General features: G+C 46.2%; 1 protein-coding gene across 3 annotated transcripts in view; it reads right to left on the bottom strand.

The window, feature by feature from the left end:
- Positions 1-1352: 1352 nt before the first annotated feature.
- Positions 1353-16636, bottom strand: part of PTPRO (protein tyrosine phosphatase receptor type O) — a 138594-nt gene continuing 123310 nt past the window's right edge. For all 3 annotated transcript variants that reach the window (XM_081879692.1, XM_081879690.1, XM_081879691.1), the window contains 5 exons: positions 16165-16287; positions 15230-15384; positions 13452-13587; positions 7874-7992; positions 1353-6136 (listed from right to left, as the gene is read on the bottom strand). In XM_081879692.1, coding sequence (XP_081735818.1) covers positions 7888-7992; positions 13452-13587; positions 15230-15384; positions 16165-16287 — 519 coding nt within the window. In that variant the 3' untranslated portion in view covers positions 1353-6136; positions 7874-7887. The remainder of the gene's footprint in view (positions 6137-7873; positions 7993-13451; positions 13588-15229; positions 15385-16164; positions 16288-16636) is intronic.

The following is a 16636-nucleotide window of genomic DNA, read 5'->3' on the forward strand; positions in this document are numbered from 1 at the left end:
AGCCCATGCCAGCGGACTTTTTCGACGACTGTCTGTTCACACCCACACTCTCGGCCAGCACTTTCCGGGGTTTCTCTTCAGCTGAGGAGTCGGCCCCGGGAGACAGTTCCCCAGAGGGATCGCTCTCAGGGTCTGGCAGGGGGGGATCTTATTGGTGGGAGGACCAGCCCGAGGTGGGCTGGTGCAGAGACCTGCTGAAGGGACCTTGGGACGAGGGGTCACCCCTGGCGACAGGGGGAGAGGGGGTCTTGGGTGATTTGGGGGCGGCTCCAGGTTTCGAGCACACCGCCCAGGAGATGGAAGCAGAGGAGATCGCCGTCGATGAGCCCATGCAGGACTTCCCGGACTTATCCCGATGGCTGCAAGCCACCGGGGACGAACTGTATCCAGCGCTCACCCCCACAACACTGGAGCTCCCGGAACCCACACCTGGAGAGGGGGAGGGGGGAAGGGGGGCTTCAAGGGGGGATGGATGTCAGGGGTTCAGGAGCAGAGACACAGGAGAAGGAGCAAATGGAGAGTGAGGAGGAGGAATACGAGGGGGGTGTAGGCAGTGACAGTGGTCAGAGAGATTCCACAAGTCTCTCCAGCGAATCGGAAGATTCACAGAGAGGAGCGCCGATGGCCAGGGCAAGGGGGGTGCCAAGGGGGAAACCCCAGAAGGAAGGGGCCAGCGGGGACTCCCTGAGCAGCGGTTGGAAATCAGGACCAGCGTCCCCACCAGAGCGTAGTGGGGGGGAGGAGTCCCAGGCATCGGGACCAGTCTTCCCACAACCAGAGGGAGGAGATGAGTCAGGATTGGCCACGCCTCCATCGGAGAGCGGGGAAACGGTCAAGAGGAAAGTCACCGGCTGGGCGCGCGCGCCAAGTTCAAATGTACAGGCGAGCGGCACAGCAGGTAGCCCGGATAGGGAGCCAGGTCCTAAAGCCCGCCGGAAGGAAGGGCAAGACTCAGGGGGGTCAGCGTCAGAAGAGTCCAGGAGGGAGGAAACCCCAGGGGGCAGAAGGACCCAGAGGAGGAAGGAACAGCGCAGGAGGTAGAGCCGGGCTAGGATCTTAAACTGGTGCGGAAGGGGCAGTGACTCAGAGGGGACTTCGCCTATCTAGAGTCTAGACGTAGGGTTGCACGCTCTGGCTTTAAAATGGAAATTATACTTCAATAAAGACTTTTGTACATAATATCAGCCTGGCGTTGGTCCTCTGTGAGCTGGGACCTAGAGGCAGCCCTGACAGTCGGGAACAGGCTATTGTAGAAAGAGGCCACTTTTCCTCTCATTGCTGCTCAACACAGAAGGTTCTGCAAGTAATTGCACAATGACAAAATAAAGACGAAGCAAGCCATCTAGGTGGTGTTTTTGTGTCGATCAGTGTTATTTGTGCCGTTCATGTTCATACAGCTCTGTCCCCATGTTCAGATTCTATAACTCTACAACCTCAAAGAAGCTAAGCCTAACACAGAAATACTTTTCTAATACACACATTGCTGCAAAACTCAGAACAGTCCCAACTGAAAGAAATCAAGACAATTGTTTGAGGTGTCGCCCCATGCTCTTCCGTAGGATTGCAAAGCAACACAAAACCATGTTTCTGTGGCCATCTCGTATGTCAAGCCTGCATTACCGTGACGATCCCTGGGGTTGGTCCCTAGACCACAATAATGTTTGGTTTCTCTGCACCCAGTGATTTTTTTGTGATGGTACCCATGGCACCTTTATCAAGATACAAGCACCAGTATCATTTTTTAAACCCCCAAAATCCAGATGCTTTGAGCAAAGCAGTAAGAATCTGTAACCATGCACACCCAGACTTTCCTGACAACCAGGTTTTTGATTTCATGATTCAGCCAGGAGCTCCTAATGCCCCTCCTGAGCATGTGCAAAGCGCACTCCCCTTTCCAAACACCAGCTTCTGGTGTTTCTGAGCAAAGAACATCCAGCTCAGAGAACATGAATTACTTGCAGGTTCGAAACCCCATCACCTCTTTATGTAAAATTTGAACACTGATCCCCCTTACACATTGTGAGAGTTCGCACACAGTTCGCACACACAGTTTGTGTTAATAACTTGCTGATCAAAATCCTGAATTGAGAATGGTAATGGTTGGTTTTGAGTCTGAACTTTGGCAGCTTGCTAGCTTTGACCTCATTTTGGAAGTGTGCAGCCTAAAAAAGTGGGACAGCGGGCAGGAAAGAGGTGCAGGATTTGGTCAAGCACACAGAAATCACTGTCCTGAGGTCCAGGACAGATGGACTGCTGGTCTCTGGGACTGCTGGTATGCAATGAGAGCATGGCACATTCATAGCTCGTCTTCAGTGTGCGTATCATCAACTACAAAAATGCCTGTCCCCCCCCCCCTTTTTTGTATGTGTGGTCAAAACGCAAGCTAACATGGCCTGGGGTTTTTTCTTCCTTTCCTTTGGTACCCCCAAAATGCAACTTTGCAAAACATTGTGTCACACTTGCCTGTGCTGTGTGATCTGCTTCCACAGAGCATTTTATACCGAAACCTGGACTTGCTTCAGAGGAAATTTGTCATGTTGTGAACACCCGTGAAAATTGCTTCTTTAGATGCGTGCAAAGAGGCGCTTACGTTGTCGCATGGCTCTGCAGAAATACAGTTGGTATGTTTTGGGCCATCTTGGTGGCGCAAGGTCATTTTGAAGTCAAAAAGACCCTGTACCCTGAAGACTTAGACTTTATCCACACTCCCCCTTGTCCTGCTGCTTTCGCCTGGGGGAAACCGCTCTTTAGCGTTCAAATGGAGCAAACGGCAATCGGGCTGCTGCTTCTTTTGCAGATGGCCATTTCTTTTCTGCTTTAGAGCTAGAGAGTGGGTTTTCCCTGGAAAAGAAGCAGAGCAGGGGGGAAACCACTCAGACCCACTAGCCCCATGCTTTCTAGGCACATGGCAAGCAGATGTGAGGATGAGCCCTTTGGCCCTGATCCTAAGCCTGTGAAATTTTTATTCACATGTACAGGATCACACTACTAGTCTTCTTATTTAACTGAGCAGATTACCTCATCTAAGTCCTGCTTTTCAAAGACATGCAAGCCTGACTCCTTGTGATGACATGGGCGTGTGTTTTTTAATGCACATCCCATAAGAAGCAAGACCTAGTTCAAGGGTGGCTAACCTGTGGCTCTTCAGATATTGTCGGACTCCGGCTACACTTAGCCACAGTCAGCAGGACCAATGGTCAGGTATGATGGGAGTTGTGGCAAACCATATCTGAAATGTTACCAGACATCTGATTGGCACCTGGGTTTCCTAATAAGCACCTAGAAACCTGCTTACAAACACACAGCTCTCCTGAGATAGATCATGAGCACATAAGTAAATAGTCCAAAAAACTAGGAGGAGCAAGCCTTTTGAGATCAGCTGGCCTCTGGCATACTTCTGTGACATCCCATGCTCTGTCCTTGTGGAAGCTGGTCAGTCAAGAGAAAAAATCTGTAGGAGCGCCCACAAATTCTGGAAAAGCAGATGGGTTGGCTAGAACAGCTCCATGGAGGGAGGTGGATGGGGTTGGATCAGAGCTGAGCTTGTGGGGTTGCCGCAGAGTTTAAGGGCACTTCCAAGACAAGCACTCAAAAGATTTGGCCCACTGCCTGCCACAAATCTATTGCAGGGACTGAGGGTAGCAAGGCAGTGCTCTGTTCACCCTTCACTTCTAATAAAAAAATAAAATAAAATCTGGATTTGGGGAAAGGCTTTAAAATGTGTTTGTTAATGTGGCAGGCAATGGGAATTAAGCTTCAGATGCGGGCAGCTACCACAAGTTCTGTAACTGTGATTTCTCTTGCAGTCACCCAGCAAAAATAAGCACGCACCCATTCTCAAAATGTTTCAGTAGCTTTTACACTATTTAATAGCTTCTTTCTGAGCAGAGAATTGGGGACATAAGCCTTATCTACATTTGGGACACTTGCCCATCACACCATATTGGTCCTCTGTTGCTCAGCCTCAGGCGGCCTCCACCATGGAGACCTGGCTGATGGCTGAATGCCCCCCATACCCAACATTAGGAACGTTGGAAGCTGCCCCATACCATGTACATTGGTCCAGCTGAGTACCGACTACACTCACTGGCAGCACCTCTCCAGAATTTCAGGCAGGGGACAATGCCACCTCCTACCTCCTACCTGGAGATGCTGGGGAGTCAACCTGGGACATTCTGCATGCCAAGCAGATGCCCCGCCACTTATTGACTTCCTCCACCCCAAATCCTCAGCTTGCAATGTTTCTTCCCAACTTGTAACCTCAGGGCTTTCCTCGGCATCCTGGTTGGTAGGTACATTGGCACTGGACAGTCCATGGCAGCCACAAATCCCACCCCAGCTTTCATGTTTTCACACCATTTAAGGTGAAAGGCTGCCTACAATCTTCTGGTTGGTCCTTCCCACCTGAACACCTTTAAGGTGGGGAAAGCTCCAGATATTCATATTAGGGGATTCCATTCCCATCTCACCTATGCTGCAAAGAGCTCAACCTGGCCCAGGTGGGTTTCACCCCCTGCCACACTGATACACATGCTATCCTCACAGTCCTGATCCAGCACACTAACCACTGCACCACACTGCCATACTCCTTGAAACTGCCCTGTTTTTGCAAATGTGAGCATTTTTTAGTTCTCTCTTTCAACTCAGCCCACCTCTTGGGTATTATATTTTGCTTCCAGTAGTTCCAGAGCCAATCCCTTCAGAAGCTTTCCGTCAAACAGAAGTCAAAGAAAAAGGGGCACAAATGAGAAAATGCCAGCAATGCCCAACCAGACAGCATTCCTGTCACAACGTATGACTCGCCTAATCAGTACAATAACCCAAAGAAAAGAAGAAGTGCTGTGTTATCCTAACTCGGTTGCTCTCCAAGTGTTTTGCACTATGTCCTCCATCTGTCTCAGCCAGCCCAGCCTTGGGGCTGATGGGAAACGTAGTCCAAAACACCAGGTTGCCAAAAGTTGCACTACTGATTCCAGAATAAATGGCTTGCAGGGAACTGATGAGTGGCATACATGGGCAGCACTGAGGAGCAAAGCAGTCATTTCAATGTGCCTAACATGCTAAGATAAATCCTCACTTCTGCACCTTTCTCAGGCCATGGGACACCACCGACGTGTGTTTACCACTGCACTTTACTTCCCTTCCCACAACATCGACAAACTTCCTAGTTTTGTGTTGTTTTTGTTTCGTTGTTTTTTTTTACACAGGGCGACTACACAGAAAACAAAACCAAGCCAATGGAGAAGGAACAGGCAGCAAAGGCTCCTACTAAATGGGGATAGTGATGACATTTGGACCAGACTCGTCACCCAAAGTGGTTGTTTTGTGTCCATTCACAGTTCCACCCCGGATCCAGGCGCACAGGATTCATTTCCCCTCTATCCATAACACAGGCTGGTTGAGCAGGCTAGAAAACATTTCTGCTGAGATGCACTGATCTCCTGAGCTTCTCAAAGCACTGTGAAATTTCACCATTGATCTCTGTTCTGTCGTCTCAGTCAATCTTTAAAACATTGGCTGTGAAGTGAAGTTTTCTCACCTCCTCTGTTTTCTTCCCACCTAGCTTTGAGCAGTTTGTTTTATGAGGACGGCTCAACTTGGAGGTTCCTCTTGAGCATAGACAGTAGTATCCCAAGATCTTCTTCCCCCGAGATCCACAGTCTTCCTGTCCCTTGCTCCATGCTAATGAGGTATCATCCAACACCCTAGCCCTGCCTTTGACAGACCTCACCAGAGTCACACTTTGAAAGCTCGCTCTCGTTTGGATTGAGCCTTGAATATTGCACTTTCCTTAACCTTCAAGCCCAACCTGCGTGTTTACAATATAAATAAAGAGAGGGTTTGTAAGAAGAGAAAGACAGAAAACCTTTCTGAAGCATGGAGTTGGATTTGGTCCAGTGTTATAAACGTCTAAAAAAAAGGTACAGAAACAAAATAGTCCATTACAAGACACTGCAGGTTCCTTAAGGCTATGTCTCCCCAGAGCTCCTGGATGTGAAATCTTGTCTTTCTTTTTTTTCACTTGTCCATGGATACTGTCGTCCATGGCAAATCAATAAAACAGTAAACAAAACAAAAACCCCAGAGAGAATTAAAATCTGAAGCAAGGGAAGATGGATGTCTTTCATGTTCTAACCTGCAACAGAGAAAGAAAGAAAGAAAGATATTGTAGCCTTAGTTTTAAAAATGAGCCATCAAATGAGCAAATATTATAGTAGGGTCATCAAATCAGTGAAATGCTTTTGCACTGATTGTCTATAATTTAACTTGGGCAACATGGAGATTGTATTTTATTTATGCTCTTGTGGTTCATATTTTCACTTTGGGATGCTTTGTGGGAAGCGGTTCACAAATGAACGAAAGAAATTTGGAAATCTAAGAAACGGCCGCGGGTATAACAAAATACCAATTTCACAGAAGAACAAGCTGGCAATGCTCAGACCTCCACCTAGCAGGTGAAAACACACACACACACACACACACACACACACACACACAAACACACCACAAAAAACCATATGCTCCCTTTTGTGGTGATGGTGAAAGTGTAAGGTAAGTTTTCCAAAAGCTAATTCCTCGCTGTGAAAGGGGAAAGCCACCTTTACTTCTCTTTTTCTTTCTTTATTGCAGGATCACACCCGGAGCCAAACAAGGCCCAGAAATACCATATTTTTCGCCCTATAGGGCGCACCGGCCCATAGGGCGCACTTATTTTTTTTGGGGGGGGGAATAAAGGGGGGAAAATATTCCCCCCCCAGCCCCAAAAAGCAAAGAAGCCATGACAGCGAGCGGGATGGATCCTGTTCGCTGTCCTGGCTTCATTTTTAGCCTCGGGGCTGGGGGTCCGGGAGTGAAGGCGAGGTGGCGCAGCCCCCAGAACGGGTCCAAGAGCAATGGTGAAGTTGCGTGCAACCTCGCCACCGCTCCCGGAGCTTGCCGGGCTGGGGGGATAGCTTCCTGAAGCCTGCATTCGCCCCATAGGATGCACACACATTTCCCCTTCATTTTTGGAGGGGAAAAAGTGCGTCCTATAGGGTGAAAAATACGGTACATAAACAGTCCCTTTGACTTTCAGACCCACCGACTCAAATTGGCATCCACTGATCAGTTAGCATTAGTAACACTTTGTATTTACAGAGCACAGCAGCTGAAAACTCTGCACTCATGTCATCACAATTGCCCTGACGCAGTTCAGAAACTTGCGCATGTAAGCAGGGCTCAGGCAGGCATATTCCTGGCTGGACTGGGAGCAAATAACATAGACTGGAGATACATTTTCAAAGGAAGATGCAGGCTCTCTGACTTGCATTGAACAGGAAGAGCATCCTGATGCATATTCAGATGTGCACCCCTATTTATATCCTTGCATGTTAGCAACTTGCACATTAATGTGTGTGTGTGTGTGTGTGTGTAGATAATTAAGTATTATTAATGCTCCCTTACTGCAGAGCAGAGGGACACATAGTGCAAGCAGAAATCCTTGTGTTACTGATTCTATTTTGCTGCATACAGCCTAACAGCTCTGGCTCCACCTGCTGTTGGCCCCCTGCCCAATGGATACGGACCACCACTGGTTGAAATCCAGCTCTGCATCTCCTCCCAAGCAGTTACGTTTGGCACTACCATTTATTTTTAAACCCGGCTGTGAATGAGCAGCTCTGGCGGCTGAGCCTCTTGCGTTGCAAGCACAGGTAGGACCCATCAAGCCAGCACTCCGTTTGCCGTATGCTAGCTAGATGGGAGTATCTGGCTTCAAGGCACGGTCCTTGCAATAAATAAAAAGGCTGGGGCTTTAATATTTATGACAGCAGCTGCTCCTGAGCGAGCAGTCAAAACTCAAGCATGAAAGCCAAAGAAAGCTCCCCGGACTCACCGCCTGGCCTGGAATTATGACTTGCTGACATTCTCATATATAACGTCGCTGATGCAGAACTGCTTCTTTTTCTTTAGCCACATTAATTGCACACACTGGTGAATAAAAATGTATTGTTCCTGTGGAGAGAGAGACCAAAAGGCAGTCTATCACATCCAGTGGGATCTGTTTTATGAACCTAGCCACCCACACCCATTACACATGTGCTAAAAGCAGTCTTCTTGATCCTGATGGATCCCAGAAATGACATCAGCTTCCCTGGGACAGTTGGGAGAAAAAAATAAAATAAAAATCAATGTTATATGGACAGCATGAAAGAAAAGAAAAAAGGAAGAGGAACTGTTCTGAACATTTGGAGGAACTTTTCATATAATTCGTTGCTCTGTCAAGATTGGTCCTGGGGTCTGAACTGGTTATATTCTTTATCCCGTCTCATGACTTTTGTGGAAGGTTTCGTTTGAGCATTTCAGGTCCAGTGACCAGCCTTGTCAGGGTCCAAGAGACTCCTTTGAAAAACAGGCTTCCAGTTTTTTCCTACCTGCACGCAGCATTGGCCTTCGCCTCACCCAGAAGGCTTGAGAGCGATGAGGTGAGCATAGCCAATTCATTTTCCACTTCAGAAGGTAACCTGAGACCAGGTGAGTGGTGAGCACAGCGTGGTTTCAAGTTTTCTGCGGAAACATTCACAACCCTCCCAAACCCTCCCAAGGCTGGTTGGCTTCCAGCTCCTTAAAGCGCACTGACATCTAGTGGCTGTTAACAGAAGTGTTTCCCCTCCCTTGGATCAACTCGCTTTCGGAAATGAACCGATGGAGGGACAATTAAAAGAGAATTGTTCTTCCCTGGAAGCGCCAAACCAGAAAGCGTGTACAAGTTTGGTTATTTAAAGAGCATTCGTGGTGCGGAGAGAGGGGCACATGATCAGTAATATGCTTTGTGGGGAGAGTTTTTGCAAAACTTTCCCCCTGCATAGGAGTTTCAGTGGGATTCTCCCTACCTGAAGCTTCCATCACTCACAGCTGTCCATGGAGGGGCATAATAATAATAATTTATTATTTTTACCCTGCCCAACTGGCTGGATCTCCCCAGCCACTCTGGGTGGCTTCCAACAAAGATTAAAAATACATTAAAATGTCACACATTAAAAACTCCCCTGAACAGGGCTGCCTTCAGATGTCTTCTAAATGCCAGGTAGTTGTTTATCTCTTTGACATCTGATGGGAGGGCACTCCACAGAGCAGGCGCCACTACTGAGAAGGCCCTCTGCCTGGTTCTCTGTAGCTTTGCTTCTTGCAGTGAGGGAATTGCCAGAAGGCCCTCAGAGCTGGACCTCAGTGTCCAGGCAGAATGATGGGGGTGGAGATGCTCCTTCAGGTATACTGGGCCGAGGCCGTTTAGGGCTTTAAAGGTCAACACCAACACTTTGAATTGCGCTCGGAAATGTACAAGTTTATTCCATGTCCAGGACAATTGTCTACCAATTGTCTGGTTATCTCCCACTTGGGTTACTGCAGTGCTGTCTACATGGGGTTACCTTTGAAGATGACTTGGAAACTACAACTCATCTGGAATGAGGCAGCTGGACTGGGAGTGGCCACTGGGACCATATAAAACCAGTCCTAAAGGATCTACATTGGCTCCCATTTCCAAGCCCAATTCCATGTGTTGGTTCCCTACAGAGCCCTACAGAGTCTCAGCCTTGGATACCTGAAGGAGCGTCTCCATCCCCATCATCCAGCCTGGACACAGAGTTCCAGATCTGAGGACCTTCTGGCAGTTCCCTTATGGTGAGAAGTGAGGTTACATGGAACCAGGCAGAGAGCCTTCTCGGTAGTTGCAGCTGTGCTGTAGAATGGCCTCCCATCAGGTGTCAAAGAGATAAATAATTATATGCAGTGTTTTTTTCCAGGGGATATTCAGTACTGGCACCGATTTTTTGTTGTTGTTAAAAAGCGTGGCACTTACTGTAACAACTTCACGGTGAGTACTGGAACCTATTTTTCTAGGAAAAAAAGCACTGATTATACGACTTTCCATAGATATCTGAAGGCAGCCCTGTATCAGGAAGCTTTTAATGTTTGATGTTTCATTTTGATCCATTATATTCTGTTGAAGTCGCCCAGAGTGGCTCGGGCAACCCAATCAGAAGGATTTAGTACAAGTAATAAATTATTATTATTTTGAGGGAACAGAGGTGGGGTGAAGCATTCAGATCTGCTGAACCAAATAGCTCAGGAGCAGGTGTCATGGGCAGGTGGGTCAACCTGCGTACTTCAGAGGCTGGGCCAAGCAAGCTCAGAATTGAAAGGACAGGATGAAAGCACAGATCCATTTCCATTATGAGAGCTCAAGGATGCTTTCCAGGTAAAAGCTATCAAGGATAACCCAGGGTAGTATTGGCGAAGGACCCAAGGGCCAGACAGAGAGGCTTGGAGGACCACATTTACAGTCCTATATCCCAAGCCTATATAGAGGATTAAATCTTGTGGTTCCTCCTTTGCTTGCTGACACCCTCCCCGCTTCCCTGGACACTCCAGCCCCTGGCAACTAGTTCATCATATCCTGCTCCTGAGTGTTAAATACTGGCACGAGTTGGGGGTGTTCTTTAATCCAGATCCGGTTTGCTGAAGCATTACAAAGCCCTGCTGTCTGCTGTGTTTGTGCATGAGAGACAGAGAGGGGGGATGCAGTGATGCTCTGCCAATGGAACAGGAGGAGAGGCCAGCTGGCAAACAGCAGGAACTCGGAAACTGCACAGAAGCTGGCAGTCACTAGTGCGTGGGCACTTTGGAGGAAAGCTAATTGAGCGCCACTATGCAAACAAGTGGGTGGCATAGATAAGTGGGGGAAAGGAACAGCAGCTCACCTGACAGTACCCTGATCTGCTCCACAGAGAGGTACAGCGTGTCAGAAAGGCCTGGTGTATACACACTAGGGATGCGGAAATCTGTCAGTTTAGTTTTCTCTTTGGTTCTCATTCACCATTCCCAAGTTCAGTTCTCCACATTTCTTTGTGATTATTATTTTTAAGAGTCTTCAGGAAAATTCATCAGTGCTTCAGTTCAAATTCCCCCAAGTATACAATTGTTTTCTTTGCAATTTTGTAAAACAATTTTCCCTAATGCCAAACATTATGGGATGCTATTTTCACTAATGCCCCTTTAGGCACACTTCAATAATTTGCATTTTCGTACATATTACTTGACTGGAGGACTGTGTTGCAACATTCAGAGACGAGTGAATTTCACAGGATGGCTGTGTTTTTGTTTGCGTATGGTTTCAAGAAAGCGAATTGGGTAGACTTGCCTTTTAAATGTGAAATCAATCCAATTTCCCCCATCCCTAAGTTTGAGGCTGTTAACTGGGACTAGATGTTGTGATCACATTAGGCCAACCACACTGGCTCCTAATTTGTTTCTGGGCTCAATGCAGAGTGCTCATCTTGACCTTTAAAGACCTCAAGAGCTTGAGACTGGGACCCCCACAAAACTGCTCATCTCTGCACGAACCTGCCCATGTTACAGATCATTAAGCAAAGGGTTTGAGAATAAAATAAACTGTGTACTGGTCACTGCACCTCAACGAGAAAGGATATTACTGAATTGGAAAAGGGGCAAAACAAATTGTGGCGATCAAAATAATCAAGGGGTTGGAAAAACTCTTCAGTGAGAAAGGGTTGGAATATTGAATGCTCCTTAGGAAAGAGGAGTGTAAGGGGGAGGGCATGCTAGGTAAAGGTAAAGGGACCCCTGACCATTAGGTCCAGTCGTGGCCGACTCTGGGGTTGTAGCGCTCATATCGCTTTATTGGCCGAGGGAGCCAGCGTACAGCTTCCGGGTCATGTGGCCAGCATGACTAAGCCGCCTCTGGTGAACCAGAGCAGCACATGAAAACGCTGTTTACCTTCCCGCCAGAGCGGTACCTATTTATCTACTTGCACTTTGACGTGCTTTTGAACTGCTAGGTTGGCAGGAGCAGGGACCAAGCAACAGGAGCTCACCCCGTCACAGGGATTCGAACCGCCGACCTTCTGATCGACAAGTCCTAGGCTCTGTGGTTTAACCCACAGCACCACCCGCGTCGCCATTAAATTTAAGAATGGTGTGGGAAAGCGGAGAAGTCCCGCCCTCTTGTCCTTGCTGTCATAATACTAGAAACTGGGGTCATCCAATGAAGCTGAAGGAGATTCAGGAAAGATGAAAGGAGGTGCTTCTCCACACAACACACAGTTCAGCTTGGATAGCTCAGCTGGTTAGGGTGTGGTGCTGATAACGCCAAGGTTGCAGGCTCAATTCCCATATAGGACAGCTGCATTGCAGGGGGTTGGACTAGATGATCCTCAGGGTCCCTTCCGACTCTACAATTTATGATTTTAAGTGATGCAAGCCTTCCCCCAACCTGGCGCCCTCCAGAGATTTGGAGCTAGCCCTAGACAACTTACGAACCACTTCCGTACTTAAAGCTGTGCTGGCTGTGGCTAATGGGAGTTGTAGTCCGAGACTGTGCGAACAGGATGCTGGACTAGATGGACCATTGGCCTGTGACCCAGCAGGGTCTTCTTGTGTCCATGCACATGCATTGCTGTGTCCATATGCTGCTCCAGCAGCATTCAAGCAGGCAGTGAACAGGAACCAGGCAGAGCTGTGAGTGAGGGTGGCTGAGCATTTGAGGATGGCCCTGAATCCCCTAAGCTAGTCTTCTGCCTTCAAGTGTGGCAGACACTGTTTCCTTCCCAGGCACCTGGTTGGCCACTGTGGGAACAGAATCCTGGATAGATGGGTCTTTGGTTTGATCCTGCACAGCTCTTCTTCTGCATGCTAAGGTGTTCAGTGGAGCTCCTTCTTTGGGCACACACCTGAGGTGGGACAGGTGGCTGCAGAAGAAAGGGACTCCTTAGTGGTGGCACCGAGTGTGGAATGTTTTCCTCAGGGAGGTTCACCTGTGATGAATGGTTTCTTTAAATATTAAGGTTCATTATTGTTTCACAAGATGTGTATCTCTTTAAAGGCCAGAGAAAATAACATGACCTAGTTTTACAGCTGTGAAGCAGTATAGCAGGTGCTGTTGTGTTATTTAAGCTGTGTCAGCAATTGGGTATAGTATATAAAGAGCAGCATCTGGCTCTCTCATTACCCTGGTGAATGGGTCATACTTATTGAGATAATGTAATTTAGTGTAAAAGGAGTTTTTGTTTTTGTTATTAAAACCACGCAAAAGTTACTCCTGCGTTTCTTGAATGTGTGGTCTCCCCAGCACGCCTTCTGCAGCGCACCTAATCTGCAAAATAACCAACAACCTGGTGTCGATCTTGTTGTCATTTCAGTGGCAGGCAAGGACTTAAAAAAACTTTCTCAGGCTTTTCAAACCTTCATGTGGCTTTGTGCTTGTTTCACTTCTGCAGATTGCTTTGATGCTGCACTGGCATGTTGCTAAGTTTTAATTCTTTGGGTGGTGGTGGTGGTAGTTATGGTCATTTTGACTTTCTGAAAGCCCCCTGGAGTTGGCAGGGTATAAATACCTCCAACAAAACAAATAAATGCACCCCTTTTTTAGGGGGGAACACAGCTGAAAGTCTTACCTCTGTCTGTACCATGGACATCCGATAGGACCGCATGTCAGACACCAGCCCCAATATATCTACAAACTCGTGGTCCCGAATGTGCTGTAAGAGTCGGTCCAATGCTATAAAAGTCCCCGTCCGGCCCACACCGGCACTGCAAAACAGAGGGGAGCAGTGAGAATAGGGGTGGGCACTTCTATCCATTTTTTGTTTCTCTGTATTGCTCATTTATCCAGTCTGAAGACCCACATTTCAACGTCAATTTGTTTTTTTCACACCAGTTTGCAAAATAAAACCAAATAAAAGCTCTAATGAATTTTATTTATTAGGCAAGTTTTTCCTCTCTGTGTGATTTTGCTTAATATATGGATTTTTATTTATTTTTGCAAATCAATTCCCCCCTAAAACAATGCATTTTTGAACCCAGAGCTGCATTGCAAAGTTCAGAGAAGCACACATTTTAAAAGATGGCTGTGTCTTGGTTCTAGTATTCTTGCAAAAAAAAGGTGCATATTACGTAGGTTCACCTTTACATGTAAATACCATCAAATTTATCCTCATCCCTAAGTGAGAATGTGCTTGAAATGCAGCCCCATTTTGGGAAACAGTATTCACATTGCAAACATCCACCACTGTCATCATAGGAGATCACTTTTGCTGCAGAGGCATAGCTGCCAACTTTTCCCTTTTCTTGCGAGGAATCCTATTCGGAATAAGGGAATTTCCCTTAAAAAAAGGGAAACGTTGACATGTGCAGAGGGCTAACTTTATGTCGTCCATTGTGAAGCTTCTTTCAGATGTTTCCTGGGAAGCAGTTCATAAATGAAACAATAACAAAAAAAACTTCCAGGCATTTCAGGTCAAGATTTGCCAAAAGAGAAGAAAAAAACTTTTCATATACAGTGGTACCTTGGGCTGTGAACTTAATTCATTCCGGAAGTCCGTTCTTAACCCGAGGTGCACATTCCCTACATAGGCCTCCCATGGCTCCGGAAGCGGATTGTGTTCATATCCAGGGGCAAAGTTCACAACCCGGGACACCTACTTCCGGGTTTGTGGAGTTTGTAACCCAAAACGTTCATAAGCAAGACTGTTCGTAACCCGAGGTACCACTGTATGCTACAACTGCGGCTAGAATATTGCTAGCACAAAGATGGAAAAGTGTTGAAATACCAGCTAAAGGAGAATGGCAAGGAAAACAGATGGAAGACGCTGAAATGGCAAAATTAATGGAAAGACATCAAGACAAGGACAACAGAGACTTGAAGAGAGACTGGGAACCATTCATGTCATGTTTACAGAATCAGTGTAAAAAAATGGACTCATTCTCAGGGTTTGATTAAACACTTGCAATTAACAAAATAAATGTAGGAAATAGAATGAGGATGTTGAAATGATAAGAGAATAATAATATTCATGTTAAAAAATGTTATAGAATAAGAAATAAGCAGGGAGAGATAATATGCCAAAAAACCAGAAGTGGAAGCTGAGGGAAGTCGTGGTGGGGAGGGGGAAAATTGGGGAATGGTATTTTTTATATATGTTATGATATTTTGATGTTAAAAAATGTAAAATTTCACTAAAATTTGTTTTAATTTGTTTTTTAAAATTTTAATTTAATTTAAAAAAATCAAATGAAACAATAGCAATACTAACAATTAAATGAAACAATAACAATACTAACAACAACAACAACAAATTGCGCAGCCATCTTTGTGAGCACTTCGAAGGCATTGCAACAACCTTCTCCGCCTCTTGCTTTGCTAATGTCTTCTAGGCGGAGAGGAGAGGCTCACCTGCAATGTATGATCATGGGGCCTTTGCTTTTTGCTGCCTGCTGCCTGACCATCTGTACAAACTGCAAGATGCTTTCTGCTGCGTTTGTGGGAGGGACTCCATGGTCAGGCCAAGCCGTGTAATTAAAATGCATCACATCCTGCACCTCATCGGCCTGGGGAAAAGAGAAAGAAAAGTGGTGCTTAGCAGCCGTTGCCTTGATAATTCAGTGACCACCAACCCCATACCAGGGACGTTTCGAAAGGTGAGAAAGGTAGCCATTGGAATTTACCTCCCGATGAAAGTCACAGTCCCTGGAAATCCAGGTTGGGGCAACAGCAGGAGTAAAGGGTTAAAGCACCCCAACCCCAAACCCAGCCAGGGCCCTACTCAAGATTGGCTGCTTTAAAATAAACATTCCCAAAATTATTATCATTATTATAATTTTGCAAATTTATAAACCTCTTCACAGCCTAAGACCCTCAAAGAGGTGTGCAAGATAAAATGAAAAATAAAATACAAATTCCAAGAACAATTAAATCCATTTCTACTGTGCAAAACTATAAAGCCATTCCCATAGATGCCCCATTGGTATTTCATCAATGACTGGGTCAAACCTCCAGGAAAGCCTTCTTAAACAGAAACATCTTCAGTAAGTGGCTAAAACATCACAGCTAATTTCAGCCGGCAATCTATTCCAGGGGGTTAGAGCTGCAACACTAAAAGCCCAGTTTCTAGTATAAGCTATGTGCACTTTTGGGGCATGCAGTATTTTCAGCGGTGCCCCATCTAAAGACCACAATTGCTGGGCAGGGATATATATGGGGCAAGGCAGCCCACTATGGATACACTTTATTAATAAAAGGTTTGTGTTTGCAAGAGGTTTGAATTTAGATCCAAAGTTTGCAGGACGAACAACATTAGTAAAAACAAAAAACCCTTTACATTGACCTACATAGTTGATTCTGAAATTCCTAAAGACCCAATCCGATTGCTCTTCTTCAGACAGCATCTCCACTGTGATGTCCCCATAAGGAACCAACTCTTCCGTGAAAGGCCAATAGTGATCACATTTCACCTGGAAGAAAAAGAGTCAAGGAAAACTTTTCAAAGTCTTGGTAAGCATTGTAGCTTAGTCCCAAATCCAAAGAAGAAAAGGTTAATAATAATAATAATAATAATAATAATAATAATAATAATAATAATTTATTTATACCCCGCCCATCTGGCTGGGTTTCCCCAGCCACTCTGGGCGGCTTCCAACTGGATATTAAAAATAATACAGCACCAGACATTAAAAACTTCCCTAAACAGGGCTGCCTTCAGTTGTCTTTTAAAATTCAAATAGTTGTTTATTACCTTGACATCTGCTGGGAGGGTGTACCACAGGGCAGGCGCCACTACTGAGACGGCCCTCTGCCTGGTTC

The sequence above is a fragment of the Podarcis erhardii genome (genome assembly GCF_964252035.2).
Source record: "Podarcis erhardii genome assembly, chromosome: 10".
Classification (NCBI taxonomy): Eukaryota; Metazoa; Chordata; class Lepidosauria; order Squamata; family Lacertidae; genus Podarcis; species Podarcis erhardii.